The 15,375-nt window shown below is 36.8% G+C and overlaps 1 protein-coding gene across 1 annotated transcript in view; it reads right to left on the bottom strand.

Moving 5' to 3' along the window:
- Positions 1-2,115: 2,115 nt before the first annotated feature.
- The window catches only part of LNX2 (ligand of numb-protein X 2), a 60,306-nt gene continuing 47,046 nt past the window's right edge, over positions 2,116-15,375 (bottom strand). The window contains exons 6-9 of the mRNA XM_037800255.1: positions 12,863-13,040; positions 9,088-9,319; positions 6,220-6,378; positions 2,116-4,374 (exon numbers count right to left, since the gene is read on the bottom strand). Coding sequence (XP_037656183.1) covers positions 4,239-4,374; positions 6,220-6,378; positions 9,088-9,319; positions 12,863-13,040 — 705 coding nt within the window. The 3' untranslated portion in view covers positions 2,116-4,238. The remainder of the gene's footprint in view (positions 4,375-6,219; positions 6,379-9,087; positions 9,320-12,862; positions 13,041-15,375) is intronic.

Raw genomic sequence — 15,375 nt, 5'->3', positions numbered from 1 at the left:
AAAAGCATTTTGTTGGAGTTTGAATCGTGTCCCCCATAAAAGGCATATTCCTATTGGACACTCTGGTCCTGTGGGTGTGAATCCATTTGTAAACAGGACCTTGGAAGATGTTACTAGTTAAGGTGCGCAAACTGAATGAGGATGGGCCTTAATCAAATACGGCTGAAGTCCTTATAAGCAAAGGAAATTTGACACAGATGAGAAAGAAGATGCTGCCATTTGCATGGCCATATGATGAAAAAGCCAAGGAACCCCAAAGACTGCCTGTCAGCCAGAAGATACAGACCCCAAGAGAAAGCAAGCCTTCTAGCCTCTGAAACCATGAGCCAAAAAATTCCTTTGTTAAGCCAACCCATTGTGTGGTATTTGTTTTAGCAGCCAGGAAAAACACACACATAGTACTATATTTGAAGATGTGCACAGGAAGGCCAGAAAGAAAATAGATGCGAATGGGGAAGGGCCTTCTATTTAAGTTAGGTAGTGAGTACATAACTGTTCATTGTTTATTATTGTTTATAATTATTTTTGTCTGAAAATTTTTATTATAAAAAAGCCTAAAATGGAGACAATTTGTGGAGACAACTATTTGGATGAAATTTTACTATGAAATGGCAGAGTCAGGAGGAGTTCTTAAAAAAAGAAATATGTTTGCCCAGAGAGGTCAGTACCAGTTTCCCAAAGATAATGAAATTTAAGTCATCATTCCACGTAGGAATTATAGGCAGAGAAATGTAACAACAGTAAATGTGCTGCGACTGATGGACTATTTCTGTTTGACAGAGTGGTAAGCAAACACTCAGCTGGTGTGGCTGTGGCACAGGCTGCGTGTAGGGGATGGTGGTTTACACATGGAGCCAAGGCAGGGTGGGACATAAGGTGAGAGGGGTAGGTGGGGCCAGATCATGGAGAGGCTTTTATGCTGTACCAAGGCATTTTGTGCTTATCCTGTAGACAATGTAGAACCACTGGAAATATGAAAACAGGGCAAGGATATGATCTGAGTGATCATCAGGGTTATGATTTAGGAAAGTTACTACAATGGAGTTCTAGAAGTTTGATTGAAAGATGGAGAGACTGGAAGTAGGCAAATGTCTGGGAAAGCCTCTATTTCGGTTTTGGATAAGCTGAGATTCAGGAGCCTTAAAGCAATAGGGCATTCTGTAGACAGATTGTGGGCACCACAGACTAAGGGGGTCAGTGGTAGTAGAGATTGCAAGGTGGTAGTCAAAGATGGCAAACTGTAACCATAACTAAGTAGAAAGTGATCAGGGCTGCAATAAATGCAGTTATAAAGGCCCAAGGAGAGCCATCATAAGGACAGCAATTCTCTTTAAAGCGAGGAGTAGAGGCAAGAGGGAGCTGGAAATGACTCGTGATGGGGCAGTACTCAGATGACGCCTGCACACATGGGAGAATGTGAACACACAGAGGAGGGAATGCACTGCAGCTCAAGTGGACAACAGAGGCACATGTGTGGACGCAGGAGACAAGTGGGGCTGGGGAGTCTTGTTGCGGTAACAAGTGCCAAAGGGGACTGTGAGTCATCCAGAAAACTAAGTGAGGGGTCAGATCACAGAGGCCTTGCTTTGAACTTAACTGACTAGGAAATGGGGAGAGGACTTTGTTTCTTTTAATTAAATTATTATTTTTATGAAGAGTCTGATCCAAACCTTAGGCAGAACAGAAACAACCAAGTCAGGACTGCCTGGGTTGGTAAATGCCAGGACAATGAAGAGGTGAGAGAGGTTCTAATGCAGCACTGTTCTGTGGAAACAGTAATGTGAGCCATACATGTAGTTTAATGTTTTCTAGTAACCACAATAAAAAAAGTAAAATGAAACTGGTGAAATAAATCCAGTAATACATTGTATATAACCTAATATATTTGAAAGGTTATTATTCCAACATGCAGCACTGGAGCCACATCTCAGCTACTCAACAGCCACATGCACTGGTCAGTGCAGGTCAGAGGTCCTGCAGGGGTGACACGCCGAGAGTCAGGCCAGATCCCATGAGGTCTGCCTACAGGCCTGTGACTTAGAGTGTGGACAGCAACGAACATCAGGATCACAGGATAAGTGAGCATCTGCTTTTCAAGTAAAGAGACAACGTTGCTGTTATAGAAAGGATGACTTTTATTTCCATCCTGAATGATTATCACATCATTATTTAAACACATCTGAAAAATCCTGAAATAATTTAAACTGAAGGCATGGAACAAATCAAAATATTTAACCAGAAGAGAAAATCCAAATATTTCCATAGTAACAATAAATTATGAACAAGTTTCCATCCCAAACCTCACTCTGACCAGAAGCTAGTCTTTCGTAAGAAAACCTGTGGCTTAAGCTGATTCCAAGACTTCCATGATTAAAAATTTTTTTCTTTCTAAACACTCATTATACCACAGGATTCAATGTAAGTATTTTATATATAACAAAGTGGTACTTATATTTGTTGATGGATGGCCACTCCCCAAGAAATGATGCACTCTTATAAAATGTTTAAAAAAAAAATAGCAAGTAGTTAACAAAATTCTACCTGGGGTGCAGGGGAAAAAACTTGTTCTGTTTCAATTAGAATATCAAAGCATTGCAATATCAAATTGTTTCAAAAGCCAATCATCACATAACAGTAATATACTGTATGGGGCATTACACTGTATCCTGGTTATAAGTTGACCACACAGTATAGCTAGGGAGTTGAACACATCAGTAAGCATTATGGTTGACATTTCCTATTTATTCAAAAGAGGTATGTTTTGAAAAAATCATTATAAAACTAACTGGAATAATCAATGACATGCAAATACAATAAATCCCAGCAATGAAACTGCTAAGTTGGAAAATAAAGTGGTCATGCTTCACAACAGATTAAAGTGTTTTGAAATACATTCTCTGATCATCAACACCATTTATTCCAGAGGCCACTTGTAAATTAGCTCAGATTCTGAACTAGATTTCTAAATGAAACTTTTTTCAATTATGCATAATATTAAAAAGGTAAAGATACTTTTCTCTTATTCATTTCTTTATGTGTTCTTCCAAAGCACAATTATGTGGAATAAAGGACAAACAAAATGGGCTGGTCAGAGCTTTCAAAAACATTTCAAAAATATGAAATAGTCTAGTGACCAAGTGTTGATTGGAAAATATTAAGATCTAAAACCTATTTAAAAAACCAGAACTTTTTTGTCTCTTGAAATAATTACGTTCATAAGTAATGAAATAATGGGAAAAACAAGGGCTTCTAAAACACTCAAGACTCTTATCAGAATAAAATAAAAAGGTCTCCTTCTCCTATTTGGCTGTGATCTATCTATATATAAGTGTATATTTAACAGCAGTATGGTTTTATCTTTATCATCTATTTTAGCTGCATAAATCACAAAAACATTTCCAGCCAAGACTGCTGATAAATACAATACAAACTCTAGAAAGGATTTTTAGCAAAAACTGCTTCAAAATTTTCCTATGTAACAAAACATTCCTTTGGAAATGAATCATTAATGCTTTAGGACTGTTCAAGTAAATGAGGCTTTAACCATCTTCAGCACTAAACTATAATTACCTTCCAAATTCCTTTTTTTCACTGGATAACATTATCTTTTATTCTCTACTATTCTAATAATGGTGCATTATTTTTAAAAAACCTCTTCATAGTGTCAAGCTTATGTCTTCACTATCTATGAATACTGAGAGACCAAAGCAGAAATAAAAGAAACCAGAAAGATCACTTTATAAATAGGATGAATTTTTGAAATGTTGGTACCGATGAAAAATGGGAATCGATTCTCACTCAAATTTAAAATGTACCCATTCATGGTGCTGGCTGTGACAGCGGCAGTGAACGCACTTCTCTTGGCTTCACCGACTCCAGTCGTGGAGGACACGTAATCCGCTTTACGATTCCGTTTTTGAAAACAAAGACCCACCAGAAGTTCCATAATCCAGCTGGCTCTGCCAGTCTGGGGAGGCTTCCTTCTGTATTATAGGTAACATTCTGACAACTAGAGGCTGAATTCTGCAAATGTAAACTCACAAGGGTTAATGGGAGACTGCTTTCAGGATGAAAGAAATGTGTCTAACTTGAGAGAACTATTATGGAATTAAAGGACAATCTTAGTGGTTTTTGGCCCTGCCTATACCAGCTGTGTCAGTAGCTCCTAACAACCAGAAACACAATGAAACCAAAGGGTTTCAAGCAAAGATGGTCAACTCTAAACCAGTTTCAAAACTCTAAATGAGGCTTCCAGGCCAACAAATGACCGTCAGAGTGACCTTGCTCCTCTGCTCCTTCAACATGGGCACCAACGCTGAGTGGCTCATCCCCACGGTCGACAGGCCGTTCACAGCCACAATCATGTCTCCACATCTGGGCAAAGACAAACAGAAACAGAAACTTACTCTTGCTATTTTTATCATATTAAAAACATTTCATTTGAAATTTGTTTAGCTTGAAAATGATAATTTCACTTAACTGTCAATTATTAGGGGATACTATCTGCTTTGAGAAACATGAGGGGCAATCCTTGAGCTTCCCCTTGCCAACCCAGGATATCTTTGTGCCAAATGATCCTGTAATTGTGGGTGACTTTCGAGGACGAGCAGATTAACTTTCAAATTAGCTTAAGCAAAATATAACTAGGAGGGTAAATCTGTTGCCTCTTTAAAAAATACTAAATATTGCATTTTGAGGGGTTAGTTTTTATTTTGACTCATATTGCTGTGTTTATTCTCAAGAGTTCAGACATTAAAGAATTGGAGAATAATATTAAACGGAGAATAAGACCCATACGTCCTGTTAAGTTAACTGTTAAGTTATTGATAGTCACTGTTCTATTTATTACCATAAATAGATAATTAATCTGGGGACTTTCTATCCTTAATGATTTTAGGTCTTTAATTTGTAATTCAATGACCTTAATAATTAGGCTATTTTAGTGTTAGCTACATCAATCTCTTTGGAAGTAAATGGAATGCAAATTATAAGCTAATTAACTGAGGTCCAGCCTAGATGAGGAGTAACTTAAGCTAAGAGAATGGTCAATTAATTTTCTTCTTACTTTTTCCCTCTTAAAATAATGTTTTCTCATATTTATCAACATAAATTGACATGGAACACACTAAAGCTGATCAACTCTTCACAATATCATTTAGATGTAACTTTCTCTTTTCAAAACAGAATGCATTTGCCATTTGTGTGGCTTTCTATCAAGTATATTAACATTTAATTTTTAAGAACCAGTTCTTCCATCAAAAACTAGGCACCAGGAACTTAAAATCAACCCTCTCCTGTCTGTTGTGTGATATCTCTTGACTTAATGATGCCTCCTCTTTCTCCTACCAGTGCCTCAGCTTGGAAAAGGAAAACAGGTTGCACCTTGGTTGAGCAAGAACTTCTGGCCCAGTGGTGGCACTTAGCAGAGGCTCTGCAGGCAAAGATCTGGGGTCAGACAGTCCTGGGTTTGAATGCAGCTCAACCACTTTTGGCTATGTGATCTTGGGGGGAAAGTTTCTCAACCTTCTGTCATTTGTGAAACTGGAATAATAGTAGCACGTACCTCATAGGGTTGCTAAGATGAAATCACACATGCAAAGTGCTTGGCACAGTCTGCACACTGCAGGCTATCAGTCACCTGATATTTGTCGAGACCTTCCACATACTAGGCACTGTTATGGCTGCTAGGGATATAATAATAAATGCAACAAAATCCCTCCCTCAAGGAGCCTGCATAGATACAATGGCATGAGTAATAGGTGTGGTGGAGAAAAATAAAGCAGAGTAGTCTAATGCAGGGCAGGACCTGTGTCAGGTTGTTTGCAACACTGCTCAGAGCTAGCAGCCATGTCACACTGTGTCCAATCAGATGACTCAGGTTCGGTGCCTGTCATTAGAATAACAAAATCTAGCTGTGAGGGGCAAGATGGGAAAGGTAACGCTTTAGTCTAGATCAGGAGTTGGCAAATTTTTACTGTAAAGGACCAGATAGTAAGTACTTTAGGCTTTGTAGCTGGTAATAGTCTCTGTCACGACTCAACACTGCCACAGTAGTGCTAAAGCAGCTACAGACAGTACGTAAATGAGTGCACGTGACTGTGTTCCAATAAAACTTTATTTACAAAAAACAGACAGCAGGCTGGGCATGGTGCTGACTCCTGGTCTGGTTCCTGTCCATCACAAAACACATGAATCACATCATTAAGATTAAAGACTCACTTTAATCTTCCATCATAATAAGCAGGAGTTCCCAGGACAATAGTTTTAATGAAGAAAGGCTGATTGGTGTGGTTCTCTTCATATCCACCGACGATACTAAAGCCCCAACTTCCCAAATAACTTCTCCGTAAAACTATATCATGGCAGCTATGAAGGGCACTATAAATGAACATCAAAATAAAGAAAAAATGAACACAGAGGATCTTCTAGCCTACTAATCTTTGCTATAACTCCGCATCATGTTATACTTACCAGTCTTGAAAAAAGAAGGGCTACTTTAGTTCCTTGTGAATATATTATTTTGACAACACATTTTGTAGCACAGATGCAATCCTAGGTAGACTTTAATTTCTCCAACTTCTTTTCAGTCTTCTCTTCCCAAGTGAAGACATAACAAACACATCCACACACATATAAGCACACATACACATGTGCGCACACCCACTTAAATAAACGTGGTTACAGATCACACCTCAGCTCTCTATATGGAATGGTATTGTGCCCACATTTGCTCATGGCACTGACAACAAGGTCCACAACTCTAATACTTATTTGTGTCTACAAAAATAATGACCAAGTGGAATGAAAATTACTGCTGATTTCAGCACTTATATGAAAGAAGAAAAAAAATGAGTAACAAGAGTAGTTTTCAAAAACAAAAAGCCAAACAAGATAACTATCCCCCTTTTCTAAAGGCACACTCCAATGTTCCACTTTTAATCTACATGAGGAGTTATTTGTTGTCCTTTTCTCCTTCTCTTAAAATGCTTTCATATTAAGGCAGACTCTGATTGCCAGTATAAGGAACTCAACCTGGAAAAGAGTAACAACAACAACAAAAAAATCTGTATTTTTTTTCTTTTTTATATCATGGACATTGAGATGATACAGTTAAAGTGCCACAGTCAGTTTGGAGGATGTTATACAGGGAGGGGGAAAAGATGACTTACACTTCCATAGCTCTATGGATCTGGGAACAAGTAGTGAGTAAAAACTTAAAACTAAAAATAATTTTTAAAAAACCTAAATGATATAGAAAAAATATTCTTAATAGAGATAACTTTCATTTTTAGGCAAAACTGGCATGTAAGGGAAGGTTTTCCATTTTTAACCTAGCAAAAAAGATTTCTTAATAAAGCTGATTCTGTAAAGAAATATAAAACACAAAATATAGTAGAACTTTTAATCTGGTCTAGTTTCTTAGCTCACTAACAAAAAAAGATCTTTTAGAAAGGATTCTGGGGTGGGGAAAGGTCCCATGCTTTGGCCTGGTTCTTTAGGAACAGCATTTTCTTTAGGGACAGTTGTCTTTTAGGGACAGGTTCTTTAGGGATAGGTTTTACTATACAGAGTTACTGCTCATCTAACATCTTTGCTATTCTTCCTAGCACAGCAGAAAGAGCTCTGAACACATAGGTAAGCGTGGTGGTCCCTAAACTAGGCTGGAATCACAGATAAGGAAAGCTGAAGGAAGCAACACAGGCTAAGAGAATTTCTACCGGCCAGGGATGGTCTCTGCCTGCTCCTCACTGATGCGTCAGCGTCTGCAGGGCAGGAGGAGACAACTTCTGCCTCGGGAATGTGTGAAGGGAATCATTTAAAGTGTAAGATTGACAGGTCAAAATGTCAGGTTGAGTATTTAACAAGATAAATTAGGTTTCCTTGAAGAATCTCTGTAGGAGAGTTTAACAGCAACCATTCAAATTTATGTTAATTTGCTTTTCAGTTGGAAAAAACAAATCCCTTTTGGTGCATGGAATAAACGTATATGAAGTATTTAAATCCACCTTTGTCATAAAAAAATCTGTGTCTCTGCAAGGTCCAAATACAAGGTCCCTAATGTCCTCTAAGACATGAATTTCATCCGTTTTAGGACATTTTTTTTTTTTTTAAATCAAGAGGGCAAGTCAGCAAGTTAGAATCCAGTCCAATAATAGCTTTGCTTTTTGTTATTTTTATATGCAATTACTTTATAAACCACAAAGCACTGTACAAAGGCTAGCTATTATTATACATTGGAAATCAAGCTCTGAAATTAGCATATGCTTATTTTTATTTTAAAGAATCAATTTTCATACTTGGCTAAGAATCAAAATGCTTCATCTTAGTTCAGTTTTAGGGCTCTTTATTTACAGTAAGAAATTAAACTGACGTGAAGCAAAATAATGTTACCGGTTCATCATATTTCTATCCCAATACCAAATATCAAAACAATCACATAACTCGTGAGTGGGATATAGCCCGTGATGCCACTGGGGTGCAAAGTGCTTTCATCGCCCATCCACTCAGGGTCAGCCATGAAACAGCAAACTCCTTGTAAACGCTGGTAGGAGTGGCGACCCTTAAACTGCAATGGTTTGGCTTAAAGAGCTCTTAGGTCCAATAAAAACTGAATTTTAAACTCTGCCTTACTAGGGAGAGTTAAAAAGATTAGAAAAGGGCTTTTATAAAAGGCTTCAGTGAGGGGGCAAGACTCCATGCACTGGCTTGGTATTTCTGGTGATAAAAGCACATGAAGCCTCAGCATCTATCTAAATGAACCTTGGTAAACAGTTGCTTTTCCAAGCAAGAGACTGGTGTCCAATCTCACGGCTGGCCTGCCTAAGGTTCTTGACTGGAATGGGCAGAATTGCCTTATTCATTTTTTAACAGATAGAAGCCTTTATGGCATAAACCTTGTTATTAAATTTGCCTTTTAAAATATAATAGCCTAAGAAAAATTACCACTTTTCTTTGTAACTTGACTTGATATTGCTCGTTTTATCTAATTAAAGCCATTGTTTTCTTATGGGTGAATTTGCTGTGTTATACCCTGGAAAAGGCTACAATGATGAGACTTCCATAAAACAACAGAAACGCCCCCTGTACCTTGGAAGGCCGAGCCACATGACCCACGATGGGGACCAGCTGGCATCGTACTCGTTCTCACTGAAAGCGCTGGGCTGCTCTTCTGTGGTCTGCGTCGGCTCCTCCGCAATCTGGACCTCCAGCGCTTTAAGGACAACAGCTGGGGAAGCAGCACTGGCTTTCAGCATAGCCACAGCCTCACTGTGGCTTAAATTGGTCAAGTCAATGCCATTGATATTCAGCAACACATCACCTATGCAAATGAAGACACAAGAAAAGTGAGCTGATCAACTCAGGGACCAGCACCTTGTAAATTCTGTTATTTGTAAACTAATCAGCAAAGGTCATTCCAATAACTAAGAGATAAGGTAAAAGACCATTTTTACTTCTTTGTAATTTTTATAATACTGAGGAATAATCCAATTTATGGAAAACAACCCCCCAAAATGCAGAAATTTAAAATAATTTCATAATACATAGGAAAATGTATGGTTTGAAGTACTGTGATCTAGTGGAAAGACCAAATTCTTAGTCCTAGTTTAGCTGTGTCTAGTCCCTGGGCATGTTCCTTTCTTTTCTTTAAGCTTCAGTGATTTCTACAGTTCTTTCCAATTCAAAAATTATTTGATCCTTTGCTCTTAAAAAATTTTTAATACATTCTATTTTGTATTTACACAATTTATACACAAAAACAACCCTACATGTTTCTTCTGGTGTCAGTATATCAGGAAGATGCAAAGAAAAGATATCCTTGGGCCTACACAAAGAAATGAAACTTGTGATCTGAACATTTTCCTTTGCTTGAAGAAAAAAAAAACTGTTGCTCTGCCAAATGAAATAATAAAAAGGGCAATGAGGATTATATAAAAGGTTAGGAATGAAAGGATTAGTTTTGTGGGAAGCACAAACATATCACAAAAGCCTATAGAAAATCCCCCTCTCTCAACTTACTATTTATTTCTCAGATTATTAAAGCAAAACATTCTTACTGTAGCTGGGGTGAAATCCCAATACAACCCAGAGTGATATGGGCAGAGAGTAAAAGTGTATTTGCAGGCCCCCCCTGAAGAACTGGGGAGAAATGGGGAAATGCTGGACTTCCCCACCTGAGTTATTGCTGATTTTCCCGCAAAAAAGTGAGGACTGCCAATTTAGTGGGTCGAGCCCTCGATCTGGGGGCTTTCCCTTGTGAGGCTAGTTGCTGCAAGGGAGAAGCTAAGCTTATTTATAATTGTGCCTAGGAGTCTCCCCTAGAGAGCCTCTTCATTGCTCAGATGTGGTCCCCCCTCTCTCTAAGCCCACTCGGCAGGTGAACTCACTACCCTCCCCGCTACGTGGGACATGACTCCCAGGGGTGTGAATCCCCCTGGCAACGCAGGAAATGACTCCTGGAGATGAGTCTGGACCCAGCACCGTGAGATTGAGAGGATCTTCTTGACCAAAAGGGGGAAGAGAGATGAAACAAATTAAGGTTCCAGTGGCTGAGATTTCAAATGGGGTCAAGAGGTCACTCTGGAGGGTATTCTTATGCACTATATAGATGCACTTTCCAGTTTTTAGTGTGTTGGAATGGCTAGAGGGAAATACCTGAAGCTGTCGAACTGCAACCCAGTGACCTCAATTCTTGAAGATAATTATGTAACTATGTAGCATGCACAGTGTGACTGTGTGATTGTGAAAATCTTGTGGCTTGCAATCGATTATATGTTATGTGATTATATCTCAATAAAATTGCATTTAAAAAAACATTCTTACTGTAGAAAACTTGGAAAACATAATAAAATACTAGAAGGAAATAAAAATTACCCCAATTCCACAAGTGGACAAATAAGTTTCTTAAAATACAACCGCTTTATCAAGATATAATTCACATACCATTCAATTCACACATATAAAGTGTTCTATGGTTTTTAATATAGTCACAGAGTTGTATAAACATCAGCACAATCACTTTGGAATATTTTCATCACCATCCAAAAAACCCCAGGCTGATGGCGGTCAATCCCCTTTCTCCCAGCCCTAGGCAACCACTAATCTATTTTTTGTCTCTACAGTGTTGCCTCTTCTGGACATTTTACATAAACGGAATCATACAAAATGTAGTCTTTTGTGACTGGCTTCTTTCACTTCGCATAATGTTTTGTAGGTTCATCTACGTTGTATCCTGTATTGATACATCATTTCTTTTTATGGCCAAATAATATTCCACTGTATCATTATCCTATATTTTGTCTATCCATTCATCAGCAGATGGACATTTGGGTTATTTCCACTTTTGGGCTGTTATGAAAAAATGCCACTATAAACATTCTTGTTCATGTTTGAGTGGACTATGTTTTCATCTCTCCAGAAGTGGACTTGCTGAGTCATATGGTACCTATGCTTAACCATTTGAGGAACTGCCAAACTATTTTCCAAAGCAGCTGCAGACTTTTACCTTCCCACCAACAGTATGTGAGGGTCTCAAAATTTTTCTATATCCTTGTCAACACTTGTTATTATCTATCTTTTTGCTTATAGCCATCCTAGTTAGGTGTGCAGTAGTATCTCATCTTGGATTATAATTTGTATTTCCATAATGACTAATGACAAGCATCTTTCTATGTGCTTATTGGTCATTTGTACATCTTCTTTGGAGAAATGTCTATTAGATCATTTGCACATTTTAAATTGCATTGTCTTTTTATTATGAGTTGTAAGAGTTCTTTAGCAATTCTAGAAACAAGTCTTTCATCAGATATATGATTTGCCAATATTTTCTCCCATTCTGTAGGTTGTATTTTCACTTTCCTGATAGTCCTCCTTTGTAGCACAAAAGTCTGTGATTTTGATGAAGTCAACTTTGCCGTGCTTTTTCTTTTGCTCCTTGTACTTTTGGTGTCATAGCTAAGAAACCATCACTTAATCCAAGGTCATGAAATTGTATGCCAATGTTTTCTTCTAAGAGTTTTAGCTCTTCTATTTAGGTTTTTGATCCATTTTGTGTCAATTTTTGTATATGGTATGAGGTAGGGGTTCACCTTCATGCTTCAATAAATAACTTTTAAGATATACTCTTCCATATGAAAAAACTGAGTCAATGGAGAATGCCACTTCTATCACAGTCATGGTGGCTATTTACCAACCTCCACTACACCTTTGTCAATTATATAGTATTGATGGGGAAGCGAAATTGTGACTGAGTTTATACTGAGACCACTACCTTTTTATTAAGCTTGTTCTCTGCCCCATCTCCTTCTCTACTGCCCTCCAAACAGGCTCTTTAAAGATAATATAAACCTGTTGTAAAAGTTTGGAAAACAAAAGAGTCAAAATGCTACCACACAGAAACAGATAACTCTTTGGCTTTCAAGAAATTTTGTTTTACAAAGTCCAGTCTTTTTAAATGAATTTTTGCATCCTTGATACTATACCATATAAACAATTTTGCATTTTTTTCCAAATTAACTTTAAAAGTAACCTTTGTATTTTAGTGAGACTGCCCTTCAGAGTATCTTGTGTACTGTAGTGATGGAAATGTATCTCTTAGAGGATTTTTTCCAACATAAAATAATACAACAGGTTAGGTAACTATCAGCAAATTCTAGAATTGTCATCAAGCTTCAACAATTATCCTTTTTCATGAGCATATTTCTAATCTCATAGGAAGGCATTATACTTTCATATATAAGGGACATGATAAATGATTTTTAAAAATCATGTTTAACGGAAAACTTTGTAGATTCTCTTGATTTTTAAAAATCTGAATTTGACTTAGGGAGAAAATGTGGTAGAACTGATGAACATCCTATCTTACCTCTCTTGATCCTGCCATCTCGTGCAAGACAGCCATGAGGTGGCACACTGGTTACAAAGATGGGCAACTCGCCACTCTTACTTCCTCTGCCTCCAGCAACTGTCATTCCAAGGGACTCGTGTGGCTCCTTCTTTACAGTAATATGTTTTTCTTGACATGTAACACATTGGGTAAGATCCTAAAGCATGAGAGGAAAAAATATTGGATCATGAATAATAGAAAGATGAAGACAGTTTAAACTAAAGTAATAGCATAGGTGGTATTTATAAAGTCATATTTTTTAATCCCTTACTATAGAGTTGAAAGTAATCCCCAGTTCTTAATAGGTACAAACTCTAGACTGAACATTGTGGATCGCAATACAAATTTTGGACTACGGCATTTTCATATGACTATTTATGGAACTGAAGAGACTCAGGACTGTTGACATATGGAAGTCAAAGTAACACAAGCACATCATTTGTATAATTACATTGAGCTTAAAGGTAATTCTACAATCAACTCTATAAAAGTCAATAGTGTATTTAAGCTTTAAGATTCTGAAGACAAGCCCGTTAATTTTACTTCTAACTTTTCCCTCTATTCTTTGAAAGAAAAGTTGACAGGAATAGTACAAAAGTAAGGTGTGGTTTTGCTAACTGCCAGAAATAAACTACGGAACACTCTTCCAATTCTTCCTAAGATTATCAGAGTGCTCAATCATGAGAAAAGTGCAAATCTTCCTTCAAAACTTGCATGAGAAGCTAAAAGGATACAAAGGACTGAATTTTTGAAAAAGTTAATGAAGGGGAAACAAATTTCCAATAAGTTAATATTCTCAGGGAGAGGGTATTTTTACTGACATTCATCACTGCTGATTACTAAAACATTCCCTGCCAGTAAAAAAAAAAAAACAAAAAAAAAACAAAAAAAAAAAACAAGAAAGAAAATTTAAAACATTACTTTTGTTTTGAATTAGAATTAAATAATGTCTATATACTTGCTATTAATATTAAGATAACAATAACATTTATTGACCACTATGTGCAAAGCTATTGGCTTTACTCACATTATTTCATTTAATCCTCACAACAGCTGTGGAAATAGCAAGCTTAGAGAGGCTGCATCACTAGCCCCAAATCACTGAACACTGAGTGACTGTGTTGGGATTTGAACTGATGCCAAGGATCCTGCTTTCTATCACATACTACACCCGGCTAGCCTGGTTGAGTCCAATTTGGTCCTAATCTTTTGAAATTGGCAATTTAATTTCATTTAGGTTTGGTTTTTAGACTTCATGTCCACCAGAATTTTGCTATTTTGGTTGAAGAGAATGGTCATAAAACCTTTGTTCCAAGATAATGAAATGGAATTTACATGATTTGGATCCCACATTTACTACAAATTAAATGAATACACTGGCTGTTTAAATATTTTAGATTTCATGTGCTAAAGTAGAGACAAGAAGATTTTCTGTATGTAGTGCAACAAATTTCAGAATAGTTTGTGTTATTGGCATTTGAAAAATAAAGCCAGTATTGCAGTATTGTTGAATAGAAATATTTTTGAAGTTTGATAACAGTTTCTTGGGCATTTTGAATACAGAAGAGATGCTGAGAATTCAACTCATATAAGAAATAACGTTAACTGACTAAGACTACTAATAACTTATTTTAAATTATTTTTGACACATTAATCTTAAGATAATATTACTTGTGTAGAAGTTTTACTTATTGTTTGGAATATATGCACAGAATTTAATTACATATACTTAAGGTGAAATCTGCTGAATTTTAAAATTGACAGAAAGGTAAATAATTATTTTAGTCCTGGGTTGCTCACATCAGGAACCATTTGTGCAGTTTCACAGGAAGTACTTTTAAAACTATTTTTCATTTGAAAAGAAATGAACCACCACCAGGAACTATTAAGATGGGAAAGGATACTTTGGTGTGAATAGATCTGGTTCAGACATGTTAATCAGTACATCAGGTGAGCAGAGTAAAGACAATTTCAGTATAATTCTACACCAGATATTAAAGTATATATATTATATATAAATAAGTAAACATTTTGTATATGTACATATATAGCCTATATACTACCTATTCAATATTGTATACATGCACACATTCAGGTTGTTATCTCACTGAGTGTAATAGTCAAAGCTAACGTCTCAAGTATTTCCTAATACAACTGTAAGAGGATGTTGTAGATAACAAAATAATTATTAATATTAATATCAGCAACAGAGATAAGTAAATTGTATTTACAGAATTAATTATAAGATTTCCTTTAATGACATTATCAAAGAGTTGGCATGTTACTTGATTGTTAAGAATGGCATTTACCTAATCCCTAAAACAGCTCTGGAATTCCAGGCCCATCTGCCCTTCCCTGGATCTGGAATCCATATATTTTTGAAATTTTATCAAGGGAATAACTTGAAGTGCTCCTGGAAATTATTATGACCTAGTAAAAAAACTTGTAAAGATCTAAAGCAGTCTCCTCTTTAAAAGATATGTTCGTATCCC

Source organism: Choloepus didactylus, chromosome 12 (genome assembly GCF_015220235.1).
Source record: "Choloepus didactylus isolate mChoDid1 chromosome 12, mChoDid1.pri, whole genome shotgun sequence".
Classification (NCBI taxonomy): Eukaryota; Metazoa; Chordata; class Mammalia; order Pilosa; family Megalonychidae; genus Choloepus; species Choloepus didactylus.
This window is presented reverse-complemented; position numbering and strand designations above follow the sequence as displayed.